This window comes from Ambystoma mexicanum, chromosome 14 (genome assembly GCF_040938575.1).
Source record: "Ambystoma mexicanum isolate Mex_15411 chromosome 14, UKY_AmexF1_1, whole genome shotgun sequence".
In the NCBI taxonomy this organism is placed as follows: Eukaryota; Metazoa; Chordata; class Amphibia; order Caudata; family Ambystomatidae; genus Ambystoma; species Ambystoma mexicanum.
Window position 1 is genome coordinate 448,974,884 of NC_090940.1, and position 15,031 is coordinate 448,989,914.

Below are 15,031 nucleotides of genomic sequence, written 5' to 3' on the forward strand. Positions count from 1 at the left end.
AAAATAAGTGTTGAGGAAGTGGAGTATCTGGGACACAAAGTTTCGAAAGAAGGTATTTCTCCCAAAAAGTCACTCATAGAAAGCATAATTAATACTCCTCAGCCGCAAGACAAGGACCAACTACGTTCTTTCATGGGACTAGTGGAATATTACCATAAATTTGTGAATGGCTTTGCATCCATCTCATCTCCATTGAGGGAGTTACTAAAAAAGAATGTGAAGAACACATGGTCCAAAGAGTGTCAGGAAGCATTCTTCCAAATCAAAGATTGTATAGTCAAGGCCCCATCCTTAAGGGGATTCATGTTTGGCAGGAAAACGTTGCTTTCAGTTGATGCTAGTACCCTTGGCTTAGGAGCAGTTTTGACTCAGTTTGACTCAGGTAAAACTGAATACACAATTGCATTTGCATCCAGGCCACTTAGAGGAGCAGAAAAAAATTACTCGGTCATTGAAAGAGAGGCACTAGCAGTATTTTGGGCAGTCACGCACTTCAAGTTCTTTCTATGGGGTCGACCTTTTATTGTCGGATCAGATCACAAGCCTTTGGTTCAATTGATGAACGGTTCTGAGTGGGCCAAAGGGTCTCCAAGAGTTTCGAGGTGGATGGTAGAACTCTTGGGTTATAATTTCAAGGTGTGTTACATTCCCGGGAGGGAGAATGTGGTACCAGATTGTTTATCCAGATTACCTGTGTGTGATGGTGAATTGGAGGGAGCACCTGAATTTCAAGATGTGAGCATTGCAGAAATTGAGCATGATGCCATTGATAAAGAGATGTGGATAAGAGCTGGTGAGTATGATTTAATATTGAATCAAGTTATGATTTGGACCAGAGACGGATGGCCTCACAAGAATATTGTGGGAAAAGAGTTTGACAGATATTTTGGTGTGAAGGACGAGTTAAGTATGTCTGAGGACGGATGTAAACTTAGAAAAGGAAATGGGATAATACCCCCCAGTGGAGTCAGATCTCATTTAGTGAATATAGCACATCAAGGTCACCTGGGCATGGGAGGAACAAAGAGATATTTGCGGCAATATTTCTGGTGGCCCGGGATTGACAGCGATGCAGAGAAGTGTGTTAGGGGTTGTAGAGAGTGTGGTAAGAGTGACAAGACCAAGATGGTTAGAGAAGTACCAATAAATCCTGTCAAAGTACCGAGTGAACCATGGCAAAAAGTTGCAGTTGATTTGATGGGACCATTACAAAACCTTGACAATGGGTATAAATACATTGTTGTGTTAGTAGACTACCATTCCAAATGGATTGAATGGAAGGCTTTGCGTGAGGCAACCACTGCAGAGATGTTGTTATTCCTCATGGAAGTGTTTTACAGGGAGGGTTTCCCGACAGAATTAATCACTGATAACGGAGTACAATTCTGTTCTGAAAGGATGTTAACTTTCTTGAAGAAATTTTGCATCAAACACACTAGAACTGCTTTATATCATCCAAGGGCCAACGGCCTCGTTGAGAGAGCCAATAGGTTCATAAAGGGTGGTTTGCAATTGGCCATGGCTTCTAATCTAAGATGGGTTGGTGTAGTAAGAGAAATGATATGGAACTACTGTACCACACCACACTCAGTTACAAATGTATCTCCGTTCATGTCATTGAAAGGGAGACAACCTGGAACAAAACTATGTCCAGGGTGGATGGACTTAGCCAAGAGTTCCAACATTGATCGCGAGAGAATTATGACTCTCATCAAAGAAGCACAGGATGTGTACAAAGAAAGATTTGATGAGGACAAGAGTGTCAAAAGTAATACCTGGAAAGTGGGAGATTGTATTCTCATAAAGAACCCTAGATTCACTCCCAAATGTGTAGAAAGCAAATACATTGGTCCCAAGAAAATATCTGCGGTAAGAAACAATGTAGTAATTGTAGAAGGGGGGGAGTGTTGGTCAATGTCCAGAATTGTGAAATGTCCAGAATGCATGAAGGACAATGCACATGACAATGGTGAACATGACAATGGTGAATTTGCTAATAACAGTATCAGAGACTCTAGTGTCATAGATAAGTGCTCCAAGGATGACAACAATTCAAGGTCTGCAGCAGAGACACATTCAAATAGAGTCAAGAACAAACCCGGCTGGTTTAAGGATTATTATGTGGAGTAAACAGCTGTATGCACATAAGGGATGAGATGTGTTATGATGTAAGTGATATGTAGCCACACAGTTGCGGTTTTCATATTTGTCAAGGTGTTACACGTTTCTTCTTTGTAATGTACATCCTGGTTTTCATTTCTCAGCTGATTTAGCATGAGACAAATGGAGAGCAATTTTGCATTGTGTTATGATGTAAGTGTAAGTTAAAACAAGTTCATAAAAATGTATTACCAGATCCTAGTTAAAAATTGAGCTGTACTATGAGCTAATTAAGTTCTAAGAATGTTATTCTAAGAATGTGGATGAGAGACAGTAGAGACTGCAGGGGAGAGCCATGTTGGCACTCGGCTCTCATAGGCCACTGTAATGAAATAAATTACTGTTTCTTCATCACTGCTGCCTGGAGCCCTTATTTCCTCACATTGCTTTTGTGGTCACAGACGGCACACACAGCAGCTGCACAGTTAAGAGTCCTTGGGGTAGCAGTGCTGCTGTCTCTGACATTTTTCCTTAGACATCATACTAACTTGTGTTGGCATATTTGTAAATGCAGGAGCCCAATTCAGTCACCACCCACTTACTTGAGAGAAGCCTCCTCTCACACTCCTCCTCTCTTCTGAAATGTAAATTGCTGTTAATGGGTGAGTACTTCTTCCCTCCAACCTCCTTCCCTCTGTCCCTGCACCTCCTGGAGACCCCCTCGTGGGGAACATCTCACACCTTGCGCATATGATAATTACTACATTGTAACATTTTCCATCATCAGGGTCAGTGGAAAGAGAGATTTATTTTTGGTTGGAGAGAGCCCATTGACGTCCAGGGACGTGCAAAGGGATTGGAGGGTGAGTGTCCTGACTTCAAGGCAGTTGTCAACCGCCAGAAGCGTGTGAGTTGCAAGATATGCCAATCCTTCACAGACCCTGCCTACCGTTGGAAGGACAGCCCTAGAAATCTAGACGGTTAAAGCTTGGCTATTTGCCTAGGTTCCATTCTTTAGGTGTGGCACACGACTTTTTAAGGCAATCCTTAGAACCTTGTCTAGTAAGGGATCAGAGACTACAAATTCGAGATTGCATTTTTATTGGAAAGTCCGTCCGTTGGTGTGCTGTTGTGAGGGATTTTCTTGGGCTGCGTTTGAGTTGTACAGTGGACACAATCTGAATGCTTGAATTTCCACAGCATTCCATAGACGTCCCGTTTAGCTGGTTAAAGTCGGCATGTGCTCTTATTTAATCGCGGAGATCTGTTTACCCCACTACATTGGTCGCTACTTTCTGGCACCTACCAGTTTGCACCCACTACTCTGCTCTTGCATTGTACTGCTACACCAGGCAACAGTCACCAACTGATCTGCAGCTCTTCTTTTCTTCCCCCCTCCTCTCTGACCCTACTTTCTGAATTCTGACAAATCCTCCTAGTTTCCTCGCCCTCTCTGCTGTCTCTCCAGAGTGCCTTCCTGTTTCTTTCTCCTTGTGACAGGAGTCCTGTCTCCTCCCCATTTTTAGTCCCTACCTAGTTCAGCTGTCACTCGCCTAATTGGTTTCCCTTCACCCATCCAGTTGGTCTCTCCCGTTCGGTTTCCGCCCCTAGCCCTGCTTCCGGTTCAGCTTCAACCATGGCGCTGCCGTTGCTGCTCTCTCGTCCACTCTCCCGGGCGCTTGGAAGTGGTCTAGGGGCTGTACGACAAGTAAGATCTGGGGAGAGGGCGATCGATCTTTTGTTTAGGGGCCGAGAAAGGGCAATCCGGGGCGCAGTGTATGAGCGCGTGGACAGGGCAGCAGGTAAAGGAGTCCAAGGGCAGGGGGAGGGCAGGCAGTCATGACAGAGCGAGCTGAAGGAGGTCGTTTGACCCTCGTTTTTATTGAAAATACCGGCTTAATGTTATAATTCTGCATTTTAAAGTGTTACAATAGAATGTTCCACTTTGAGCAACATTTAACATCTCTTGACTCATTGAAACTTCGATGGGTTGAACCCTGATATCGAGTGCTGCTTACCATGCAATCGATCCCGAGAGTACTTCTCAGTACACACCATAGGGTTTACTCTTTACTTGCACTTTTGACGTACAGCCACTCGAATACTACTGACAACAAATCAGCTGTGTAGTCTTGGCACCCCCAGCCACCTGATCATTCTTGACACCCCCAATTAGAATACTCCCAAAAATCGCGCTCCTTTCTGGCCAGAGTATATCGATCTGTCACTGTCGCCACCATCGTCTGACCTTAATGCTACCAGCAGTCAGTCAATGCACTTCTGACCTTTCTACAATACGTTTGACGCTCCACAGTAACGCTGCCATTACTACCACCACCACAGTACTTTAAATAGGTTAAGTGCTGGATAAACTGGTTTAAACACAACTATAGGTTACATCCCTTCCACTGGGCTACATGCACTGACGTTTTATATCTGCACTGCAAACAGACTACACGTATATCCAGGCGCAAGTTTGTTCATGTAAAACCTTTCCTTGTTTATCCTGCGCAGGTTGACGTTGTTAAATGTTATTATTTAATTTTACGCATAGCTCATTGGGGTTCTATAAAAACATATTTTCTAGAATCCTCTTCAAAATAGATTAACAGACTAGCAAAAAGATTTGAGTGGTGAGTGATTTAGTGTCCACAATGAGTAAAAAATAAAAGCAGGCTACACCTGCCTTTTAAGCAGTTTATCGCGGTTCCAGGAGTTCACATGCATGTGATCATTGTACTTCATATTCACCATCGGAATGTACTCGCAACATTAACATCTTAAAACTAAAATAGATTTTATTCATTGACACTTTACAAATGCACAAATACTCCGCATTGTTTCTTGACGCTCCTATTATCAAACGCATATACCATTTACCGTTTTTTTCCCAATCCGTATGCCTTACCCAAGATGGACTTATGCGACATCACCGCCCACACAACTGCAAAATACAAAAAATGCAAAAGGGGGTTAGTATCCATGTGCAAATCAGCCAAGATAAAACTATCCTGATACCATTTCTAATTTCCTATGGGGGAAATTCAGTTCCCCATTTCACACAGAACTGGGGAAACGTACTCTAACGAAAGAAGTGTTCCTAGTGGAACAAATTAATACTTAATTTTAAACCACTGATGAGTATAATACATCTAACACATTTAGTACCTAGGTATCCAAGAAATGGAATATAATAATCATTACTAATCAATTTATTGTTTTTCATAAGCACAAATCGCATCATCCTGAGACAATAATCAATCATGTCTCATACTATATAAATTCATTACAACATAATTTTCATATCAGCCCAGTATATGATATTTTATTTCTATCGCACTCATACACATGTTTCAGAGCGCGACAAGGCAAGGGAGGGGAAACGGGGGAGAAACAGTACAAGATCTTACTAGACCCAGTGACATTGAGAACGTGCAGTATGTCTGACAGTATGTATTAGCTGTTGCTAGCGATCAGTAGGGTAAGGCCCAAAAAATCTATATTATAAAAGTAATCCAGAGAGCTAATAAAAGTGCACAGAAGCAAGAAAAACCAAATGTTTATTACATGTAACTGCAGCTTGTAATAATTCATGCATCATTCAACGTTACATAATTAAATGCGGCTTATATAATGAGTGGAGTGAAGTCTTACATAATGTTTCAAGATGCATGTAAATTCACATTTACTGATTGGACATTCTTGGTTGCTCTATAGGTGATTCTAACCAATATCTTGCCCTTTTGGCCTATTCTATCCCTCGTGACCATTATAATGACTACCCCTTGACAATGATCTCATGATGGGGTCATCTAGGTTCACACAGTTTTGATTGGACAGTTGATGGGTTAAAATATTACACATACAATTAGTTTGCTGATTGGAAATGTCCCTTCGGATGTCCAGGGGAGGGTAGCTTCCATCATAATTAGCCAGTAGAATTGTGAGCTGTGTACAGTGTGGCAACAAAAAAATATCCTTTCCCATGAGAATCAAAAGGTTGGCACAAACTTACCATACTCACCCTTGCGGTTGTTCAACTGACAGTTAATCTTGGGACTTCTGTTGGAAACATTACCCTTCTCCTTCCTTTCTCATGATGTGTCTGCATGACTTCATGTGGTGTTTTCTTCGTCTCTTGCTCTTGGACCTTGTGCATGCCTAAATAGTGTATTTCGAAAATGTGTGGCGATAAATGGCCCCATTACTTCTGCTTATCTATAATTCAGGGGTTATCGGGAACTATTTTTTGTAATCTTTAGCTTATTCCTTATTATGTACAAGGACCTCTTTGCTTCTCTCTGTCCTGAATATCGATCTCTTTCTGGGCTGGGGCGCTCATGTTGTTCTGTATTTGTGATTCCACTCCTAGGTGGATGTTTTTCTACAGAGGGCAGTATGTGTCTTCTCCCTGATCACCTTTGACTGTGTACTCTTCTGCTCTGTAGCTGTGACCTTCGTCTTGCTAGTTTCTAAAGCACAGGATGGGCATATTACTGGTTACATGTTTCATTTACTTCAGGCCTGGGAACCAGCTGCCCTTCTGCTCTTTGCCCATCTCCTGTGAATCTCTTACACTCTTTCTCATGTGGTGTTCACAAAGTTGTAACATCCAATTAAGTCACTGTTCCTCGTCCGAAGCTTGAGAATGAACTTCCCCACTCTGTTCTAACCAATCGCAGCACGACTTTACACCCTGTTCGGGGCTTCTGACTTTTATTTATTTATTGTTCGTTTGTTAGGCGCTTATACAGCAAGTAAAATACTGTTTCAAAGCACCCACGGCGCAAAGGGAGGGAGCAAGAGAGTGAAACACATTAAAACACAATATTAAAAGCAGAGGAGGGAAAAAGGAAAAAAGGACAAACTAAATATGCCTTGTGAGTATTTGTTAGGAAAGATTTCGTAATTGTAGGGAATTTTCTTTCCATGTGGCAACCCCTAAACTTTTTGCTGTTGTTTTTCACCTTGTTATTGACTTTGCCAGAGAAGTACAGCCTTCTGCTGCACTCTTCTGGGCTTTCGCTCTTTTTTCTTACGGGGAAACTGACATGCCCTTAAGACAGTCAGTACCGGGGAACGCTGTTTCCCGTAGTTTCCTTTATCATGTTGCGGCTTTAGTGCAACATGACACAAGAGGGCACTGTAAGCTAAGTTACAGCTCTCTTGGGTCTCTAGCCTTCTACAGGCCCTAGATACTCTTTTAGGATGGTATTTGATCGGTGCAAGTCATTCAGGGACTGGAATGGTGGCAGGGATCGTTTTGTTTATTTTGAGCTCCTTTTGGCGTTCTGAGCACGTTTTTCGCACTGAACCCAAAATGGTGGCCTGGCTCCCAAAATGGCCAGACCACGAGGCTCCTTTGTCCTGTCCACTGACCGTCTTGCTCCCTTCACCTTCCCCAGGTCGGGCGACCCAGGGCCTTCCTTATTTGGGCATGTACTTTCCCGCGAAACGTGGTTGCTTTCGCGGGCTTCTACATGTCGTTTGTGTGCCTCCAGGGTGTGGGCTGGGATGTCTGGTCCCAATACACATCCTGGGTGCCAGAGAGTCTAGGGTGGTGTGAATGCCTGGGACCACCGTGGTCCGTGATTGGTCCACGTATGGTATGTGTGTTGATGAGCGGATCTCCCATTGGCTCCCCTCCGTTTTGGCGCGAAGGGAACAGTGGATAAGAGGGAGCTGGAAACACCACTACCATGTCGATCTCCTGAGTTCTCACGAACAAAGGAATACAGGAGCCAAGTATCCTGCAACCAAGAGGCTGGACCGAGGAATCGCTGGTGACCCGCTGAAGGAATCCTCCTTTGCACTGCTGTCGTCCTGTGAAACCCTTTCCTCCTTGGATCGAACCAGAAGGCCTGTACTGGTGCTTCGACCTTTGGAATAGCAGGAACAGCTATTCCCGGCGACTTCATCCTCTCCTGCCAAGTAAGCCTTCGGAAGTGTCTCTGGGCCATCCAGTTGACTGACCAGCTTACAAGGGAGTCCTGCTCTGTAACTGCCGCCAGGTTGTGTTGTACTTCGAGTCCTTGTCACTCTCCCACGCTTCGTACACTTGGCGTTCCCAAGTCTGAAGGGAGGAGTGTACATTTGGCTTGAATACACACGGCCGCTCCGTTGTCCTGCTGCGGCAACAAAACTGTGCTGGTTTCGTCGATTGGGACGTCTTTTTGCTCTACACGACTACGAGGCGTTCACTGCTCTTCTGAACCTGCCAGCTGCTGAAACTAACGTGGAGAAGCCTGGGTCTGCTTGCTTCGGGGACCGGTGAGTAGTTTAGATAGGATCTGGTCGCCCTCCTGCAGTATCCCATTGCTTTTCCCTGCTGTGTAAAAACAGCACCCTTTTGGCCGTACTCGCGCTCTGCTTCTGCCCGCTGTGGAGGCTGCGCTTGAGTTGCGGAACCTGTTCTCCTTCTGCTGTGCACTAACCCGAACTGCTTGACTTCCTCCGAAGAGCTTCCCCTTTTGCCCGTTGGCACCGGCGTGGCAGGTACTTTGAGCACAAGGCTCCACTCTTCGCAGGGCTCGGACTTCCATCTAGTTAGGTGCCTCTGAAGGCGAACTGAGTCTAAAGCGTTATCGCACTGCTTGTTTTCTTTTCCTTTCAGGTGGACTACAGATTTCGTGCTTTAAACGCTTGCGACTGTGTATTTGTATATATATTGTGTTGATATGGTATGTGTTGGTTTAATATTGTGATATTGTGATTTTCTCGCTACGGTCGTTGTTTTAAAGGCCTTAAAATAAATGTGTTTATATTTTTGATATAACACCTGTTTGGAGTAGTTTGTAAACGCTCTTGCTTTGTGTGCTCATTGCGGGCTTTCAGTCACCCTCACCCCTCTTGAGACCTAGTCTTGACCGCCGCGATCGCTACCTTGATTGGTCTGGCTTGTCCAGAGGTTACCCTGTTCCAAGTAATTAGGTTGGCCTTCTGAACTTCTGCGCCACCAGGACAGAGTTCAGAAATCCGTCTTAACAAATTGGTGTACAGCGGTGGGATACGACTGAAGGTATCCAGTGTTGCGCTCGAACTAAGGCATTTCAGGTTATTCCAAACAGTACACGTAGTGAATTGTTGTAATATAACTTTAAAAAGGCCATAGTCCTATCAAACAGTATGGAAGCAAATACCTTGTTAACTTTAAATGCTTCCAAATCAGAAACGCTGAAAAAGATGTGTGCGGAGAGAGGTGTTTCCTCTCAAGGCACAAAATTGGAAATGATCCAGAGAATCGTGGCGTGGCAAGAAGCGCAGCTTGACGCTATAACTTCCGAGGACAGTGCAGAAGGTGGTGGGGCTGCTCTCACTGGTAGAACCGACGGTTCTGCCGCTGCACTGATCCATCGCGACCACGAGGACAGGGAGGATGTGATGTCTAATGTTTCCTCTGCCAGTGTTGATGGGGAGGCTATGCTTGAATTCAAGAAGCAAGAGCTGCGGTTTAGGCAGCAGGAGCTTGAATTCAGCATAGCCAAACTAAAAATCGAACAGGCAGAAAAACAGAAAGACAGGGATCACCAGTTGGAACTGGCCAAGCTTCAGGTTGCAAATGGATCCAAGGGTCCTAGACATGGGTCTGGGGCTTCCTCTCATCCACGGTTTCCGAAAGATCTGCTCAGTGTGTATGAAGAAAGGAATGACATTATGGACTGGCTGAATGCGTTTGAGTATGCATGCGAGGTTCAAGAAGTTGACAATGCTGATAAGATTGCGTGGTTGCTCAGTAGACTGCCCCATTCTGGCTGCAGTGCCATTATGGAAATGTCGAAGGCTGAGCGGGCTGATTTCGCAATGTTAAAGCAAACTCTCATTTTAAAGTTTGGGAAGACTCCGGCCCAATATTTAAAGCGTTTTCGAGAGTATAAGAAAAAGGAAGGTGGTACTTGGGTATCTTATGTCGCTGAATCTTTGAAAAACTTAACTGGCTGGGTCGAAGGTTATAAGGTTTCTACCTTCGAAGGCATGATCAATCTGGTCATGCTGGAACACATTTTTGCTTCTTCCCCGGAGCTTAAGCAGCATTTGGCCGATTCGAAGGAGATAGATCCTAAGAAGCTGGCCATTGCAGCAGACTTATGGGTGTCACATCGAGTGTCCCATAAGGACAAAACTCATCCTGGTAAGCAGGAGGAAGGGAAAAAGTCCAAAGATATGGAGGGTGGGGAATCTGCTAAATCTTCTTCCCATAAGGGCCACAAAAAGAAAAACAAGGGTAAGACACAAGAGAACTCACAGGGTAGTGGAGGTCAGCCTCCGAAACAGAACTCTGGTTACAATAAGCCTCCCTACGTAAACAGACCCACTGGGGCTTGTTTTTCTTGTGGAGCAACTGACCATGTGAAGGGGGATTCCCCGGTGTAAGGTTAGACCTTTGGGGGTCCACTCCGCTAATCTGGCCTTCTCCTCCTACGAGGAAGAAGAGATTACAGGAGCATCCTTCTCCTCAGACTCATTTCCCAGCGGAATAGAGGCTGAGGTAGTTTTAGTGTCCCTGGGTTCCTGGGAGCCTAAAGTCGCAGAGGCTTATGCTAGGATTCCGGATAATACCAAGCACTACTTTAAAGACAGTGTGCTGATCAATGGAGTGGATACTCCAGCTCTTAGGGATAGTGGGTGCAGTCGCACTGTAGTGGATTCTACCTTGGTAGACTCAGAGGAAGTTGCCAGAGCTACTCTGATGCCCACTAAGTTGGCTGACGGCCCCCTCCGTATGTTTCCCGTGATCCCTGTAAATCTTACTTTAAATGGTACAGCAGTCAGGATTCCAGTGAGCATTCAGAGAAACGTCCCGGGAAAGGTCTTGTTGGGTAATGATCTCAGAGCTTTAGGGCTCGTAGGAGACACTGCCGAAAGACCCTACACACGGTCTCAAGCACGGGCAGCATTGGCCAAGTCCAATACGCCGCCCCAGCCGAAGGGGAAACCCAAGGCGAAAGGAGTCTACAAGTCAAGACGAGGGAAAGAGAATATTCCCCCGAGCTCGCCTACCACTGCGGTGGAGGAAGTTGGTCAATCGCCCGGGCCTGACGAGGAGGTGGCGATGCCTGAAGTATTCGACCCCAACGATCATCCTGAACTAAAAGACTTGTTAGTTGAAGGAGGTCCTGATAGGGACGAATTCAGTAAAGGCCAACGTGAGTGCCCATCTCTGGAAGGCCTAAGGAGAAAGGCCTGCTCCCAGCTTGAGGGTGAACCTCCTGGGATGCATAGGATTTACCAGGAAGGTGGATTCCTGTATAGTGAGCCCACAGAGTCTACAGAAGGAGACCATAGGAGGTTGGTGGTTCCCCTTGCGGTTAGGCCCTTCCTCCTGCAGTTGGCGTATGAAGTTCCCCTTGCTGGTCACCTTGGTATGAAGAGGACCAAGCAAAGGTTATCCATGCACTTCTACTGGCCCAAGATGGGGGTGCAAGTAGAAAGTCACTGCAGGAGTTGTGCCTCCTGCCAGTTGTCTGGTAAGGTTGGCGCGACAATCCAAGCTCCGTTGGTACCGCTCCCAGTTGTGGGGGTACCATTTGAAAGGGTAGGGATCGACATGGTTGGTCCCCTTGACCCGCAAACATCCTCAGGCAATAGGTTTATCCTGGTGCTGGTCGACCATGCAACCAGGTATCCTGAGGCCGTCCCATTTACAACTGTAACTGCCAAGCCAGTTGCAGAAGCTTTACTCGGCATGTTTACTAGGGTTGGCTTCCCTAAAGAAGTTGTGTCAGATCATGGCAGCAACTTTATGTCGAAGTATAGGCAGGCTATGTGGAAAGAATGTGGGGTCACCTACAGGTTCTCTTCTGCATACCACCCCCAGACCAATGGTCTGGGGGGGCGTTTCGACAGGACGTTAACGAGCATGATTGGGGCTCTGGAGGAGCCTCAGAGAAGAAAATGGGATCTTCTTGTTTCATGCTTACTGTTTGCCTACAGAGAGGTACCACAGGAGGGTGTTGGCTTCAGCCCCTTCGAACTTCTGTTCGGTCATCCCGTACGGGGACCCTTAGCCATCGTCAAAGAGGGATGGGAGATGCCCACTCCCCCTGTTACTACCAATGTAGTTGATTATGTGCTAGGGCTCAGAAAACGGATGGTACTTCTGATGGGCTTGGCCAGTGATAAATTGAAGGCAGGGCAAGCGCTGGTGAAACATTGGTACGACCAGAAAGCTTCCCTCATCAACTTTACACTTGGTCAGCAAGTCCTGATCATGAATCTCATAAGGCCTCAAGCTTTACAGGACAAATGGTCAGGCCCTTACCCAGTGGTGGAGCCCCTGGGTGAGGTTAACTATTCAGTGGACCTTGGAAGGCCTGGACAGGCTCCCAAAGTGTTTCACATGAATAGGCTGAAGGCTTTCGTCCCAAGCGTCGAAATCGCAGCACTGCTATTGGCTTCAGACGTTGAGGAAGAGGAGTCTGAACCTCTCCCCGACCTGTTCCCAAGCAGTCCTTCAGTTAGCTCTTTTGAGGGTGTCCGAGTGGCCCCTCACCAAAATGGACAAGGCTCAGTGGTTTACCTTGGACATGAAGTAGGTGGAGGGAGGAGACAGCCTCTATCCAGTAAGGTACCAGCGGTACAAGACTGGCCTACCCCCACTACGCAAACCCAAGTGAGAGCCTTTTTAGGACTCACGGGGTATTACCGCAATTTTGTGGCAGACTATGGCACCATAGCTGCTCCTCTGACTGCCCTCACAACTCCGAAGAAACCCAAGAAGGTAACTTGGACCGACGAGTGTGAGAAGGCCTTCAATGGCTTAAAAGACTCCTTGTGCCAGGCCCCTGTCCTAAGGGCCCCTGATTATCAAAGACCTTTTATCGTGCAGACGGATGCCTCTGACACTGGGATAGGAGCTGTACTATCACAAGTAGATGAGAAGGGTAAGGAACACCCTATCAGTTTTATTAGTCGCCAGCTTAAGGACAGAGAGCTCAGATGGTCCACGGTAGAGAAAGAATGTTTCTCTGTTGTGTGGGCCCTAAGGAAGCTGAGGCCCTACCTCTATGGGACCCACTTCACTGTGCAAACTGACCATAAGCCGTTAAAGTGGCTAATGAACATGAAGGGGGAGAATCCAAAGTTGCTTAGGTGGTCCATAAGTCTACAAGGCTTCGACTTCACTATTGAGCATAGGCCAGGTGTCCAACATAGCAATGCTGATGGGTTGTCCAGAATGTTTAACCGACCTGAACAAGAGACTCATCCAGGGGTGGATTAGACTGTCCATAGTCTGGGAGGGGCGAGTGTTAGGAAAGATTTCGTAATTGTAGGGAATTTTCCTTCCATGTGGCAACCCCTAAACTTTTTGCTGTTGTTTTTCACCTTGTTATTGACTTTGCCAGAGAAGTACAGCCTTCTGCTGCACTCCTCTGGGCTTTCGCTCTTTTCTTACGGGGAAACTGACATGCCCTTAAGACAGTCAGTACCGGGGAACGCTGTTTCCCGTAGTTTCCTTTATCATGTTGCGGCTTTAGTGCAACATGACACAAGAGGGCACTGTAAGCTAAGTTACAGCTCTCTTGGGTCTCTAGCCTTCTACAGGCCCTAGATACTCTTTTAGGATGGTATTTGATCGGTGCAAGTCATTCAGGGACTGGAATGGTGGCAGCGATTATTTTGTTTATTTTGAGCTCCTTTTGGCGTTCTGAGCACGTTTTTCGCACTGAACCCAAAATGGTGGCCTGGCTCCCAAAATGGCCAGACCACAAGGCTCCTTTGTCCTGTCCACTGACCGTCTTGCTCCCCTCACCTTCCCCAGGTCGGGCGACCCGGGGCCTTCCTTATTTGGGCATGTACTTTCCCGCGAAACGTGGTTGCTTTCGCGGGCTTCTACATGTCGTTTGTGTGCCTCCAGGGTGTGGGCTGGGATGTTTGGTCCCAATACACATCCTGGGTGCCAGAGAGTCTAGGGTGGTGTGAATGCCTGGGACCACCGTGGTCCGTGATTGGTCCACGTATGGTATGTGTGTTGATGAGCGGATCTCCCATTGGCTCCCCTCCGTTTTGGCGCGAAGGGAACAGTGGATAAGAGGGAGCTGGAAACACCACTACCATGTCGATCTCCTGAGTTCTCACGAACGAAGGAATACAGGAGCCAAGTATCCTGCAACCAAGAGGCTGGACCGAGGAATCGCTGGTGACCCGCTGAAGGAATCCTCCTTTGCACTGCTGTCGTCCTGTGAAACCCTTTCCTCCTTGGATCGAACCAGAAGGCCTGTACTGGTGCTTCGACCTTTGGAATAGCAGGAACCGCTATTCCCGGCGACTTCATCCTCTCCTGCCAAGTAAGCCTTCGGAAGTGTCTCTGGGCCATCCAGTTGACTGACCAGCTTACAAGGGAGTCCTGCTCTGTAACTGCCGCCAGGTTGTGTTGTACTTCGAGTCCTTGTCACTCTCCCACGCTTCGTACACTTGGCGTTCCCAAGTCTGAAGGGAGGAGTATACATTTGGCTTGAATACACACGGCCGCTCCGTTGTCCTGCTGCGGCAACAAAACTGTGCTGGTTTCGTCGATTGGGACGTCTTTTTGCTCTACACGACTACGAGGCGTTCCCTGCTCTTCTGAACCTGCCAGCTGCTGAAACTAACGTGGAGAAGCCTGGGTCTGCTTGCTTCGGGGACCGGTGAGTAGTTTAGCTAGGATCTGGTCGCCCTCCTGCAGTATCCCATTGCTTTTCCCTGCTGTGTAAAAACAGCACCCTTTTGGCCGTACTCGCGCTCTGCTTCTGCCCGCTGTGGAGGCTGCGCTTGAGTTGCGGAACCTGTTCTCCTTCTGCTGTGCACTAACCCGAACTGCTTGACTTCCTCCGAAGAGCTTCCCCTTTTGCCCGTTGGCACCGGCGTGGCAGGTACTTTGAGCACAAGGCTCCACTCTTCGCAGGGCTCGGACTTCCATCTAGTTAGGTGCCTCTGAAGGCGAACTGAGTCTAAA

The 15,031-nt window shown here is 46.8% G+C and overlaps 1 protein-coding gene across 1 annotated transcript in view; it reads left to right on the forward strand.

The window, feature by feature from the left end:
• The first annotated feature begins 3,512 nt into the window (after positions 1–3,512).
• The window catches only part of DLST (dihydrolipoamide S-succinyltransferase), an 851,089-nt gene continuing 839,570 nt past the window's right edge, over positions 3,513–15,031 (forward strand). Inside the window, exon 1 of the mRNA XM_069637668.1 lies at positions 3,513–3,808. Coding sequence (XP_069493769.1) covers positions 3,737–3,808 — 72 coding nt within the window. The 5' untranslated portion in view covers positions 3,513–3,736. The remainder of the gene's footprint in view (positions 3,809–15,031) is intronic.